This window comes from Euprymna scolopes, chromosome 18 (genome assembly GCF_053919585.1).
Source record: "Euprymna scolopes isolate OS-2025 chromosome 18, ASM5391958v1, whole genome shotgun sequence".
Taxonomy (NCBI): Eukaryota; Metazoa; Mollusca; class Cephalopoda; order Sepiida; family Sepiolidae; genus Euprymna; species Euprymna scolopes.
The window spans coordinates 18,194,351-18,210,062 of NC_136499.1; the positions used below are offsets into that span (position 1 = coordinate 18,194,351).

The following is a 15,712-nucleotide window of genomic DNA, read 5'->3' on the forward strand; positions in this document are numbered from 1 at the left end:
CAATAATACTGTTAGCTATTGGTAAAAATGCCCTTGAACTTATAACTAATATCAAGTTAAATTCAATCTTTATAAAATCTGAATTGTACAGATTGAAAAATATTCTAATCAAACAAGAACTTCCTTTTTATTACAACAAAATAGGATTACCTAAATTAATATTTTTTATAATTTCCCAAAATACAGAAATGAAGGCATAATAATGTCTCAATTTCTCCATAAATTAAGAAATAAAATTGAATTTTTGACATTTTGGGCTTGCATAGAAATTCTGCATATCACCTTTTTGTTTGTTTTGATCCAGCAAAATTTGATTTCTGTTACTATACTTGCTTTTTGGAAATAAGCAAGCATTTTTTTTTCAGCAGTATTTTAAGACTTTATCAATTATCTGGGAAATTGTTCCAGGGAACTAATATTTATCTTTTAAGGGATTTAACTTAAATTTAGCTGAATTTCAGAGTTTTCATATCTGTTGTAAAAACATTTTTCATTATAACTTTTTTTTCTTCATGTGTAATAATTCATGGTTTCCTTTTAATGATTAACTTTATGCTTTCATCTTTCAAATACAATCACAAAGTAATCGGAAACTTAAAAAAAAACAAAAAAAAAACAAAAAAAAAACAATGGGTCCTATCAGTTTTCACCATTAAATTGCACATACCTATAAGTTACTCTTCTACCTACCCGGATCAGCTTTTGTGTGTTAATTTATTTTAAAGTGTTGTTTTACTCAAAAATAAAAGTATTGTAAAGCCTGTCATGTTAGAACAGAAAAAAAAAAAAAAGAAAAAAAAAAAAAAAATGATGGTCTTATTAGAGCCAAAGTATAGTCTAGATAATTGTTCAAAAATTGAAAATTAAACAAAATACTATTAAAACATTACATTTTTGTATGATTGGTAGTATTTATTTGATGTATTTCTAACAGTATTTAATTTTTATTGAGAATTTTTCATTTCTTGCAGGTGTGAACAAAAAAGACATTTTTAAAACTATGAAAATATAGTTCTGCAATTAAAAAAGGGGGAGAGACACAAAATGACAAAGCATATTCACATTATTATAAGAGCTATAGATTTTGTAAAGAAACACAAATTCAGGCCAAAATCCTAACATACCTAGCAAAAGAAAGATTGAATGCTGATATAAAAAAAAAAAACTAACTGACCTATTTTTTATTTTTGCTATAGATGCCCTAAGTAGTTTTATTTTATTTATTTATTTTACCAATTTCGTTTTTTTTTTCATTAATAAGTTTGTGTGACCACTTGTGTGTATGTGTTTCATGTCTATGTGGATTACAAATTTTTTAACAATTTTTATTTACTATTAATAGATCGATTATGGAAATCAAAATAAACGTTTTGAAATCCTATTAAAATAATTTCATGACAAAATTAAATCTACCAAAATACATTTCAGTTTCTTTGAAAACAAATGAACCTTTTTCATTAAAGAAGTTTAAAAAAAATGGTTTTGAACTATTTTGAAACAAAAAAAAATTGGAGTCATTTAAATTATCAAATAGAAAGTCATTTAAATTGGCTTTAAAATTCATAGCATCTCATTTAATTAAAAGATTGACAATTTTATATATAAATTCAAACATCTTATATATAAAGTCAAACATTTTGATACTTTTATAAGAATTTGGTTCAATTAAGAATTTAATGATGAAACAATAAGGATCGAATTTAACTTTTAAAATCTTATTTAATAATTTATAGGTACGGGCTAAAATATTAAAAAAATATATACCTATGCTTCTTAAAAGAGGCTTATCATAATTATGTTTATTTTTAGTTCATATCTAAATTTTGATAGAGATTGAAAAATAACAGAACACAGTTAATCTGTAAAAGGAAAAAATTGTATATTTATGTTACAAAAAAAAAAAAAAAAAAAAAAAAAAATTACAGTGAAGAATGTTGGAAAAAAAAATTTGTTCGGATTTCAAATCCGAATAAATCAACTTTAACAATTTCTGGAAAAAATAATTATCAGTTTTCTGAAATTATTTAAATGATAATTAGTAAATTTAAATTTTAAGATACTGAATTTAAAAATCATGTACATAAACTAAAAATTACATAACATGCCCTCCTCCAATTGATTTACAGTATAAAGAAATTGTCATTTAAACGTAAGCACTGATTTTCACAAAAGTATGGATCACAGGAGGTGTAATAATTTCATTGAATTATTTTAATTTTGTTTTAAACATGAAATGCTTATTTAATTAAAATATTTTTGTATGTACACAAGAATTTATTTTCATCTAAAAAAGTTTCATATTTAACTTGTTATAAGTTTTTTTTTATTCAATAATACTCTAAATTCATTGATGTTTTTTTTTTACCAATAATTTGCTTTAGGCTTTAAAATAAAACGTTTGTAAAAAATAAATCAATTTTAGCAATTACATTACTCGATTTAGTCAGAAATTTTATTATTCATTCAAAAATAAGCTAAAGCAATTCTTTATTAATCTACCTATATAACTATAAAAATGAGAACTTGTGTGTGAACAACTCTCATCCTATATACTGAACGAATTTTTTATCTACAGACTTGAAATTTGATATATAGGGTATTCAGACATAGAGAAAACTTTAAAAAAAGCTACTAAGGAGTTAAAATTGAAAAATTGGTATGTAAAGGTAATTGGATTTTTATCCGTTTGTCAACTATTTCACGAATGTGCATGCGTAAATCGTTCACATGACAACTTCTTTGTTAATAAGTAGGTTTGAAAACACCTTTTAAAGATAGTATCAAGCTGACCTAATGGTTATTGTACTTGACTTAGGGTTTTGGTTTCGATTTCAGCTCTTATTTTTTTATATTTTTTTATACTTACAACAAGTGAACTGTTTAGAAAAAAACAAAACATAACACCCAAATGCACATGTCTCAGTTTCTTTCCATTTTTTTTAATTTTTTTTTTTTATGAATTTTACGTTACATTTAATACCTATGGTATTTCTGTTTATAATAAATAAGAATTCTGTATTAATTAAAATATAATATTTATGTGTCTTTTACGACCGGGTAATGCTGGACTGCTAATGCTAATGATTAAATAAAATTCAAATTTGATAGAAAATGATTATTTACTAATGAAATTTATAAACTTACATTTTATTTTGTTTTGCCGTTCTCTCCACCCATACTTCAAATTAATCGTTAGTAGAAATCATATCATGATTAAATTATGTTTTTCTTAGTGACCCGGGAATTGTTTTTTATTTTCAAGATTATAAAAAAAAAAAAAATTCTTACACTGATGTTTACACATTCATATGTACAAGGAAAATATTATACTGCATTTAAAATTTCTCTGAAAACTTATTAAAACACATGAAATATTTTTTGGAATTACATTATTTTTGTTAAAATATTGATAAAACAATGCTTAATTCTACGATAATATTGTCAGAGAAATTTTACTTTGTTTCAAATTATATTAATTTCATTAACATTGACTTTAGGGGCTTTTTGCGTAATATTTATGAATTTTTTTTTTTTTTTTAATTGTTAAGATCTATGATGCTTTATTGTCATAAAAATAAAAATAAATCCATATTTTTTAGTACATAAAACTATAACTTTAGTAAATATGTTATTCGTTTACATAGAATACATTTTCACCAAGATTAAAAAAAAAAAATAAATAAATAATGGGTTCATTATATTCCGTGATCGTTAATTAATAAATACTGAAAATTTCATTAAATTTGGTTGATTTTCTGAATTTTAGTGAATTTTTAAGTGAAGGGAGGGGCGAAAATGTTTATACATTTCGGGGATCGGCCATTCATTTTGCACATGCCTAATAAGTTACACACACACACACATATATATATTAGGTTCAGGCAAAATGAATGCCGATGCTCAACATGTAAACATTTTGACCCCTCTCTTTACTTAAAAATTCACCAAAAATCAGGAAATTAATCAATGTTCATGAAATTTTCAGTATTTATCAAATAATGATCGCGGAATATAATGAACTAATTATTTTTTATTTAAAGCTTAGTAGAAATGTATTATTTTGTTTAAACAAAAAATACTTTTACTAAAGTTATGGTTTTCAGTAGTAAATAAAAATTTTATTTTTGCTTTTTCTATATAAATAAAGCATCGTAATTTGTAACAAAAAAAAAAAAAATTTTTACAGGAACATTACGAAAAAAGCCTCTAAAGTCCGTATTAATGAATTCGATATAACTCGAAGAAAAATGAATTTCTCAAACTACCGATATTACCATTGAATTAGGGATTGTTTATTTAATATTTTCACACAAAAAAAATTATAATAGCAGAAATATTTCTACTTTTTTTTAAATTACAGATTTCACATAATTTTTATATGCAAAATTTTAATAATTTCCTTGCTCGCAAGAATGTGAAACTTTCGGCGTAACATAATTTTTTATATAATCTCGAACAATAATTAAAAAAAAAAAAATAATTAAAAACAGGAACATAAAAAATAATTAAATCAAAAAATGATAAGAATTGACACAAACGTTCAGAATAGGAATGTATGGATGCACGTCTGGGTGTGTGTGAGAAATCTGACACCCCTACCTCCTTTTACTATCATGACTTCATTTTGAAACAGCGTTTCGATTGGTTGAAATTTTGGGCCTCTTTTTAATCCTGTTTACAAAATTTTAGTTCGTTGCGTTTTTGGCGAACGGTAAATTATTTGCTTTTTGATGGCTAATTAAGTTATTTTTGCACAAACAAGGTGTTTTTTTTTATTTATTTAATTAAATATCTTAGAACTTGACTTTACTAATTATCTTTGAAATAGACCCAGAAAACTAATATTTATCTTTTAAAGGATAATGAATTTATTTAACTTCAAAATTTAGCTGAATTGGTTAGCTCGCCGTGAAAACATGTTTCATAACTTTTTTTTTTCACGTGTACAAATATTTTTTTCCTTTAAGAAATTAACTTTAGTCTCTAATTTTTCAAATACAATCAAAAGTAGTCGGAAACCTACAAAAAAAATTATGATAAATTGGCTTTCAAAACTAGGTCCCCTTATTTTTGCCTGCCCATTTTTGCCCATACCTAATATATATAAAATAATAACATAGCTACATTCCGAATTCCAATTATTTATTTTTCTTACCAAACAGTTCTTTCAACACATTCAAATTTTGGTAAAATTTTTACAGATCCGTTTCGTTATGCAGAAACAATCAATTATGTCAATATCGAATCTTTTTATGTATATACCTATCAGAAAACAAATTTTTGTTTAGAAAGAAAAAATGCATAATATGTTGGAAACATGTTCATTTAGATTAAATATCGACATAATAAAAATTGATTTTTTTCTGCGTAATGAAACAGATTTGTAAGAAAATTTTCACGTGCTGAAAAACTGTTTGGTAAGAAAAAGAAAAATTTGAATTAAGGATATAGCTATGTTATTATTTTATATATGCTCTGTAGTTATATTTAACAAACATTGAGCTTCTAAACCAAAATGATTGGTATACACAAAGTATAATATATATATATATATATATATATATATATATATATATATATATATACGAGCAGAGATTGAATGAGGATCAACATATGTCCCACTCTCCCATGCTTTTATTGTCATCAAAATCAGTGAAATTGCTCATTTTTAAATAAAATCGAGCGATTGTCTGCTCTAATTGGGACCCCGACCCTTCACTTAAACTTTAAAATACAAAAGTCAACTATCATGGTCCAATTGTGCTCTAAATAGAAACATTCATTTCGAACGCGCCCCTGTCTTATCAAAGAGCCAACTGTTAATTTTATGAAATTATTTTTACATAGTCACTCGATTTAAAGTTACACATACAAAAGTAAAGTATCATGGTTCAATCGTGCTCTAAAAAGAAACATTCATTTTGACTCGTTCCTATCTTATAAAAGAATCTACTGTTGATTTTGCAGGTTGGGCCTTTCTGCCTTTGCGGTGATAAAACTTCTAAAATGCAGTTGTGATGTTAGATTCTATGAAAGTGCTAACTTTGATAAAAAGTTGACTTTAATTTTGAATAAAATTGTTTGGATTTTCGATACTTATTGGAAGCAGTAAAAGAAAAGTATTTGTTAGCTTTTGTTAAAAATGACCGAAATTCATTTAAAAGGAAAGGAAGAAAAAAAAGAAAATAAATCCAGAAAATGAAATGATTTTAAATTCCATTGAAAATTAGAGAAAAATATTTCGGTTGTATACGTTTTCAGCGTCCCCCCCCCACACACACAGACGCTATTCTATATAACGATCATTCGATTTCTAATTTCAAAATTAGATCGCATTTATGATAAAGGAAAAAATATTTATAAAGATTTTAATTAAATATCGACTCTGTTTTAGAGAATTTGGATATTTTTTATTTATTTATTTGCATATTACAAACATTTTTATTTGCATATATCGTCCATTCCCATATCTGCGACTTACAAGGGTTTTTCCACTTATTCATTGTTTTTTTCTGAGTGTTTCTTGTCCAATGTCCAAAATCTGGCATGACAAGTAAATACTGTTGTTTTCGCTTAAAACCACATATTAATATATATATATATATATATATATATATATATATATATATATATATATATATATATATAAAATCGATCTCTCGACTATCTTGGAAATATATATAAATTATATTTTAACAATATATATATGCCGCCGCTCCCCATTTGGGGGGTACCAAATTGGTTAAAGGGAAAATTATTCCCAACTCGCATGTAGGTAAACATGCACTTCGTATAAATAATTGAATTCATTCAAAAAGTATCACAAAAACAAAAAACATCACACACACACACATTATATATATATATATATATATATATTATATATATATATCCAGATCATATCCCAATCGTTTGTGTTTCCATTAAAATAAAAATAAAATAACGGAATATCGGAATTCCGTCCGAAATCAAAACATATGGGAACAATTTTCAATAATGACACATGCAATCCATTGCAATTGTGACGTTTATGCGTTTAAAAACAAATATGCAACCAATTGTAATGAACAAAATAAACATTTGGATTCCTCTGATTATTATTCTCGTCTGGGTTTTAATATTTAATTCACAACGTTTTGGCCGATGTAACATTTAACCTCCATCTTTTCAAACTTGGAAACCTAATGGTCGAAATCGGGAATGTATACAAATCTATAAACTCAGCCTTTTATTTCATCAACTGATATAAGTGTAAATAATCGAGTCAAAAAGTTAATGTAATAAAACAACACATCAGAAGAAAATCCATGGACAAGAATTGTTCAACATGGACATATGGTATGATATGGTTCCAACTTTTAAGTGACTCTTTCGGTGACGGTTCAATCCTTATTGTAGAAGATAACTAAAAGTAACAAATTAAAACTTTGAATTGCATTTATGGCGGCAATTAAAAGTAAAGAAAATACAGAAAAGTTTGTATGATGTATGTACTCATTACAGAACGAAGATGGCAAATTCCAAAAATCACCTAATTTGATCAAATAGTTTATTTTTAATTCATGAAAATCAAAATTTACGACTAAGAGAGTCGTACGACTCGTACGTACTGTTTCCGTCAGCCATGGTGAAATCGGATGAAATAAATAAGGGAGAGACAACTCAATTCGAAGTGTCGAGGTCAAAATCAGCTTTGTGTTCGATACAGTTTAGTAGTAAAATCGCTAAAAATCGTAAATTTGGATTTTTTTCAGTAAAAAAAAAAAAAAAAAAAAAAAAAAAGACTTGATTCATCAATTTATGATATTTTCGTTCCGCGACGAGTACGTACATTAAAGATTTATCTGTATTTTTTTTTTTTTTTTTAGTAAGTGTAATTCTGGATAAGCACCATCACCAACACTTTTACTCGATCATGGTTCAATTATGACGTAGATGCTCCTGCTCCATTGCTCCAAAGTTTAACGACATCTAAAGAAGGAGGGAGATTACATCGGCCAAAACGTTGTAAAGATAACACTCAAAAGGAGAATAGTAACCGAAAATAATAGAAATTATCAATATCCATCGAAGAAATTCTGAAACAAAATAAACAAACATCTAAAACCAAATGTACCAAAAAAAAAAAAAAAAAAAAATTAAAAAAAATACAAACGCGCTATTCAACTACTACTACTAGAAGTAGTAACAATAACATTAATAAATTTAATCCAATGTTTAATTTCTGAATCCAATTGAAAATCATCACAGAAAGTTCATAAAAAGGGGGATCGTTTCATTTAGGGTTTAGAATACACGATTGATCCTTTTTTTTTTTTTTTTTTTTTAAATACTATTCCATATTGCAAAGTAACGGAACGCCCATCTCAAGGACTATTATGAACTTACTACCCTCTACCAAAAAAAAAAAAAAAAAAAAAATCACCCCTTTGGAAATGTGTACTGTTTGGCGTTGCCTAGGTATCTTGTTAGTTTTTTTTTGTTTGCTTTTACTCCTTGCTACTAAAAAAAAAAAAAAAAAAAAAAAAAAAAAAAATGGCCTTTGGGTGCTAAATCAGAGAGTGATCATCCGCGCTATTTTTTTAAATCGTATTTCCACGTTTAATTAAAGTTTTATGATATATTTTTTATTCAATTGTACAGAATAGGTACAAAACATCCTCCCCATGTTAAGAATGGCTTTTTAAATAATTAACGTTATTATTTCAGCACGGAGTACCGGCCTTTGTTTTAATTACTAAATTATGATTTTAAATAGTGTTTTCCAAGTTAAATTTCATTATTACAGCATCGTTTAATAATTGGATGTAAATAATTCTTAAAAACTTTCCATCTTTTAATAAATAAAGCTTTGCTAAGAATTTTAAAGCCAGATTAATTTAATTTCCATTCGATGGTTTAAGGCTCACGAATTCCTTTAAAATTTCAGATAATCCTGAAGTAATCAATTTTTTTTCTTTTTACTATTAACAAGTGAGCATGGATAAAAATTTGTTTTATAACGTAAATTCCATGAACAAAGCTTCTTTCTTAGAACTAACTGCAGTGCACGCGCACGCCTATGGAATTGTCTTCCGTTTTCCTGCTTTCCAGCTGACTACAATATGGTTGTCTTCAAGTCTAACGTAAACAAGTTTTCGATGAGCCGTTTCATATAAGTTAACAAATTTACCGAATTTCCATTACTAACGATTACTTTATTGTCCAATTGTCTACTGTACACTCTTTAACCCTTATCCTCGAGAGGCCTCTGGGCCTTGATAAGTGGTGATGTCTTTGTAAAAACAAAACAAACAAACTTGTTGATACTTGCGCAGAATACGGACCGTGCTGAAATAACATTATTTGGAAAACTATTTTTAACAATGGAACTTTTAAAACTATTCTGTACTTTCACCGAACTATTTAATAAACAAAATATACCGTAAAAATTAAAATTTGACAATCCTATATGAAAAACAGCATTGTTCGTATTCTGCAGTTCTGCACACAAGTATCGACTTGTTTACGAAGAAACGGAAATGCATTCTGGCAGATTTACTTCCTTTTTTTTTTTTTTTTGCTTTTTTGCAATTAAATGTTGAAGAGATTTTTAAAAATCGTTTTTTTTTTTCACTGCTCCATTTTTTTTTTTTAATTATAGTAAGCATAAAAAATATGAATTCAATATTTGAATCAAATAATCGCGAGAAAAAAAATTGTTTTATAATTTTATAAAGAAATAAAGGTGGACTTGATGTTTTTAGTTAAGCAGCAGTGCTCTGTTTACGTTTCGGTTCAAAACACTAAATGGCCCTGATCTTTTTAAAGATCGATTTTAGACGAGAAAAAAAATGCAAGCAATGAATACTATCACCTTATATAAGATGATCAAAATACATTTTATTTATTATTATTATGGTTTTATATACCAATCATCATCATCAACATCAACACCATCGTCGTCGCCTGAAAGGTTGTCGTCATCATAGCAGCACATGGAAGGAACTCCAGATACGCTATTCAAAAAAAGGGAAGAAAAAAAATGGTAAACCTTACCTGCAAACCTGGAGCGCCAGGATCGACACCTGTGTCTAAAATTGCAATCACGGTTCCTCTTCCATCGTATTCGGGATACTTGGTGAGAAACGATGCCGCTCCTGTTTCCTTCTTGGGTAAAAGACCTTCAACAGGGAACACCGCATCTGTAGACGACGACGCCATTCTTTTTCTGCACCGGTGACAGGAAGTGACCTCTCGGTTATAATAAAGGTCACTTCCGTTATAAAACTAATAACAGATAATCCTTAATTTCTTAGTGGGCGTCTTCTTTTTTTTTTTTTTTTAATGATTTTTTAAATTATTTAAATTAATTGAATTATTAAAAACTACATATATTAAAAATTAAAACATACACTCACATATATATATATTCTTATTATTCCCCCTTTTTATACCTTTTTCTTTTTAATAATTAGTAATAATAATAATAATGGTAAATGCCGAAAATATTTTTAAAATATATTTAAAATATATATATATAAAGATATATTTAAAATAGTTAAATTAAAGAAACTTTATATCTTAAAAATCCTTATATTTCTGTACTACGTGTACTTCCTGTACTATAAAGGATAGGTTTCTAGTTTTGAACCTTCTCGTGTCAAAACTCTTTATACTCGATTTTGACCTGATGACGTCTTTTGTTTTATTTTCGAAAGATTAAAAAAAAATGCTTATTAATTCAAAGTCGTAAATTTTAAATGTTAGCGTTCAATCACCAGTTGATACTGACAGAGAGAGAGAGAGAGAGAGAGAGAGAGAGAGAGAGAAAGAGAGAAAGAAAGAGTAGTGGTCGTAGTAACTTACTACCACTCAGCTATGACACAGCAATTTTTTCCAAAAAAATTCACAAGGAAAGAAAATAATCTCCCATTTGATCACATATTTGTTATCTAATCGAAAAAATGACAATACAATTACTCAACCAGTCGTAATACTTACGTAACTAAAAGAAAATCAGCGTTTATTTGTTTTAATCATCTCTATATTTATAAAATTTATGTGACCCAAGTTTATTATTGTGTCTATGTGTTTGTCGCCTCTACATGACTTACAAATTTTTGGTGCTTATTCAAATTCGCACATTTAATGTCTGCATGAGTGCATGATGTACGTATCAGTCACGAGACAAAGATGAAAAATTCCAAAAATCACGTAATTTGATCAAGTTTTTTTTTTCAAGAAAATCAAATTTTACTGTTTCCACAAAGTTGAGAAAAGCGTCCAAGGAATCGGTGGACAAGAACAGACAACCCTTAATGCACGTGAAAACTGTCAAGATAATCACTGATTACCTCCCCTTATTATGTTCTCTTGAAAAACGAAAACAAACAAAAAAAATCATGGGATCGTCTGCCCCTTATCGGTAAAAAAAAAAAAAAAAAAAAAAAACGGCAAATTTTTTTTAGTAAATAAAAAGAAAATAATCAATTTTTGTGGTTTTTATAATAAAACCTTCATTCCATGACAAATAAGTACAATATAAAAGTTTTTATTTATTTTTCATCGCTATAAGTGTTTATCTGAAAAAGTACCGACTTAAAAAAAATATATATATATATTTAATATTGAAATGCAGCAGCAGCGTGAATTAACGAACCTTTTAACGACCCTGTTTTAAAATGATAATCGTGAAATTGAATCCACCAGAATTCATTTCGATTTACTCTTCTTAAATGAATCAAATTAATTTTTTGGGTGTAACTACATTATAAAAACGAAATTCAAAAATTTTAATATTTGATTTCAAGGCAAACCAATGGTAATTGTCATGTTACCGTTATGAATATATCCCAAAATTACGAAAAACGATAATGTAGAAAATATTTTTAAAGAAAACATTTTTCGGCGAAAATAGCAAAGATTTGGTTAAAACAACATCGTAGAATTCCAAGGGGAAGTAAATAGCGTGTAACTATTGCCAATTTTTTTTTTAATAAATCGTGTATTAACAATTATATATGTAGGTTATTTTGTTTTTAGCATAACTTAATTACTTCCCTTGTTATATCACGTGTTCTCAAAGAAATATGGCGGGGATTTTTACGATAAAGATCGAAAACTCTTCTTTTTTTTTTAAATAATGCAGTGATATTTAAGTACTTCTACTTCTGACATGTCAAGTAGATACCATTGCTTTTAGTTGAAATTGACTCAAAAAGTCAGTAAGTATTATTGTTTTGTTTCATTTTTTCATTTTCTTAATTTCGCTATTATGATGTAGTTGCACCATTTTAGGTTAATATGTGAAAAAAAAAACTAAACAAAACAAAAAACAACAACGGAGAACAAATAAAACAATGAATTAATTTCTTTGTGATCCATTTAAATTTAAAATTTAATTTTGAAGTTTCTAAACTGGCAAACAGTCATTTAAACTGGCATTAAAACTTTTTGTGGAGAAAGAAGTGGCTTACCGTTAAAGCGGCTGCGCGTTTGTGCATGCAAAGCACAAATTGAGAATCAAGATGGCGCCCGCATGCGTTTATGTGGAAAAAAGTCTCGTGGAATCTCGGGGAATCTCGGGGAATATCAGAGAATATCGTACCCTGATTCCATAAATAACGAGGAAAGGAAAGCAGGAGGACAGACGATTTTTAGTCACTAAAGCGAACGGACGTGTGTAAAAGAAGAGGTAGAAGAAAAGAGTGTGGTGAACGAAACAAACAACGACTCGGTTGAAAGTAGAGTTGTAATGAACACAAGCTATTTCGGCATGACGTCAGGATTTGACCCCAAGCTAATTCCCCTGTTTGATGGCAGTAGCACTGATCACTCAGTGCAGGAATGGGTGGAAAAAGCAGAATTAATATGTCAGCTCAGTGGGGTGAAGCATATGGAATGTGTGGTCCCAATGCGCCTCACTGGGGGAGCATATGCAGTATACCAGCAGTTGGCTGATGCGAAAAAAACAGATTTTGCCTGCATCAAGCATGCCCTTTTTACAGCATTTGCGCTAGATCCAGTTACTGCATGGAAGGAATTCATGGCTCGAAAATTACATCCCCGGGGAAACGGTGGATGTGTATCTGGCTGAGCTAAAAAAGCTATCGGTCCTTTTTGGAGGGATGTCAGACAAAGGCTTGGTGTGCGCCTTTGTTGCAGGATTACCTAAGAGTGTGGAAGATCTGCTCCGTGCCTCATCCCAAGTGGACGAGATGGACATATCGGAAGTATTGGCACGGGCACGAGCAATACTAAAGAAAAGCCCTAACACTATAGACCAAGCGCCAGCTGTACAACCATCACAGGTTGGATTGCAGGACCTGGGCGCAGCTACAACCTGCTATGTGTGGAGGACCCAACCATTTGGCCCGTGATTGTCTTTCGTCACGTCAATCAACTCGGAAACTTGACGGGCTGCAGTGCTACAAGTGCAAAAAACACGGACACCTGGCCCGCACCTGTCCGGGAAACGGGCAAGGGGAAGAAGCTACAGCGCCAGTCTTCTCCCCAGATCGTCATTGAGCAGGGTGCTACCCACTGTAAGCATACGCATTAATGGACGCGAGCGCCTCGCGCTTGTGGACACTGGGTGCACCCAGACTCTCGTAAGCAAGATATGCTGTGCCACTTGGAAAGCAGAGAGAATTCCGGTACTAACTGTAGGCGGAGGTTCACTAGCCTCTTGTGGGGTGAGCATTATCCGCACAAACATCAACGACGGGCCTGCAGTAGCCGTGTGAGCCCTGGTTGTGGAGGGAGAGCTTTTCGGGTACGACCTACTCCTGGGTATGGACTTGATTACACAACTGGGTGGAATTACTGTGGACAGAACCGGCAAAGTACAGTTCTCCAGATGTGAGGAACATGTTTGTGCTGCCATAACTCTTGACGAGCCTGACTTTCATGCAGAGTATGATAGAAACACCAATGCATGGACGGCGTCTTGGAAGTGGTCAAACGATCAGCCACCAATATCCTTGCGGAACCGGTTATCGGAATATTTCCCCACCCATGTGGCTAAGGGAACAGTATAAAGAAGAACTGCAAACGTGGATCGACAATGGCTGGCTTCTTCCATACCCAGAGGATGAGCTTGGCCCCCCGCGAGGGCTGATTCTCTTGATGGCCTTCGTACAAGAGACCAAACAAAAGGTCCGCCCCGTCCTAGACTACCGTGAGCTCAATGAGCATGTCGACCCATATACGGCAAGGGCTGATGTGTGTGCACTCAAATTAAGGGAGTGGCGACAGCAGGGATCAAACGTGGCAACTCTGGACCTACGCAGGGCCTATCTGCAAATACGCATTGAGAAGAAATCGTGGCAATTTCAGACTGTGGAAATTGGAGGAACCCGATATTGTCTAACCAGGCTAGGGTTCGGTCTAAATGTGGCACCAGGCATTATGACAGCAATCATGCATGCTATCCGGCAGCAAGATGAAGCAGTGCAACAGGCAACATCCTCATATATCGATGATATATTCGTCAATGAGAGCCTCATGTCAGCGCAATCGGTTAGAATGCACTTTGAGAGCTTTGGACTGACATGTAAGGAACCCGAGCATCTGTGCGATGGAGCAAAAGTTCTCGGCCTGCACGTGCGCAATAGCAAGGAGGGACTTTGCTGGAGAAGAGGAAGTCGCATCCCCAAGGTCCCATCAAACATCACTCGACAAACAGTGTTTTCGCTTTGTGGAAAGATGGTAGGCCATTTCCCTGTGTTCGGTTGGCTCAGAGTGGCCGTGGCGGCCATAAAAAGACGTGCAACAGCCATGTCGTCGGGATGGGACGATGCAGTACACGATGTCACCCTAAGGAGCATGCTGATAGAGACTGTGTCCAGGGTGACCAGTGATGACCCCGTTTAGGGAAAGTGGTGCGTTAGCGGGAATGAGTTCACGGTCTGGGTGGATGCTAGTTCACTGGCCCTTAGAGTTGCCCTGGCAGTTAATGATTCCATTATTGAAGATGCCTGTTGGCTTCGGCCAGAGAATGATTCGAGGCACATAAACCTGGCCGAACTTGATGCCACATTGAAGGGCGTTAACTTGGCGCTTCAATGGTAAGCCAAGGTTCTACATATCATGACTGACTCGGCATGCACTCATCGGTGGATAACCGATGCATTAAGTGGAAGAGCACGGCTGACGACACGAGCATCGAGTGAGATGTTAATTCGAAGACGGCTTGCCACCTTGGTCGACACCATCACAGAGTACGACCTGACTGTGGACGTAGTGTTGATCAGGTCTGTGCTCAACAGAGCAGCTGCTCTGACAAGAGTCCCTCAATGATGGCTTCTGGCTGATGCTCGGAGACATTCTGATAATCTGCAAAACACATGTGCAGCAGTTGTGTGTAATGTGGATGCTGCACGCATCATGGACATTCATCGACAGTGTGGACATCCTGACATAAAGCGGACACTGTACTTTGTCAAGATGATTGATCCAGGAGTAGAAAAAAAAGATATCCGAAGAGTGGTGGAAAGTTGCGAGGCCTGCCAATCCATCGACCCAGCTCCAGCACGATGGAAGAAAGGGGAGTTGGGAGTGAGTGGTAAGTGGCAGAGAGTGGGCATGGACATCACACACTACGGTGGCAACCACTTCCTTACCCCAATCGATTGTGGGCCTACACGTTTCGCAGTCTGGAGACTCCTTGGGCGCCAGGACTCTTGCAACATTATTCGCCAGCTGTTATCCGTGTTCTGTGAAAGAGGTG

At 31.8% G+C, this 15,712-nt stretch overlaps 1 protein-coding gene across 2 annotated transcripts in view; it reads right to left on the reverse strand.

The window, feature by feature from the left end:
* Positions 1-10,329, reverse strand: part of LOC145297510 (tripeptidyl-peptidase 2-like) — a 191,048-nt gene extending 180,719 nt beyond the window's left edge. The window contains exon 1 of one of the 2 annotated variants that reach the window (XM_080143409.1): positions 10,039-10,329. In XM_080143409.1, coding sequence (XP_079999535.1) covers positions 10,039-10,203 — 165 coding nt within the window. In that variant the 5' untranslated portion in view covers positions 10,204-10,329. The remainder of the gene's footprint in view (positions 1-10,038) is intronic. The other variant, XM_080143410.1, reaches the window with a different exon arrangement.
* Positions 10,330-15,712: the final 5,383 nt, after the last annotated feature.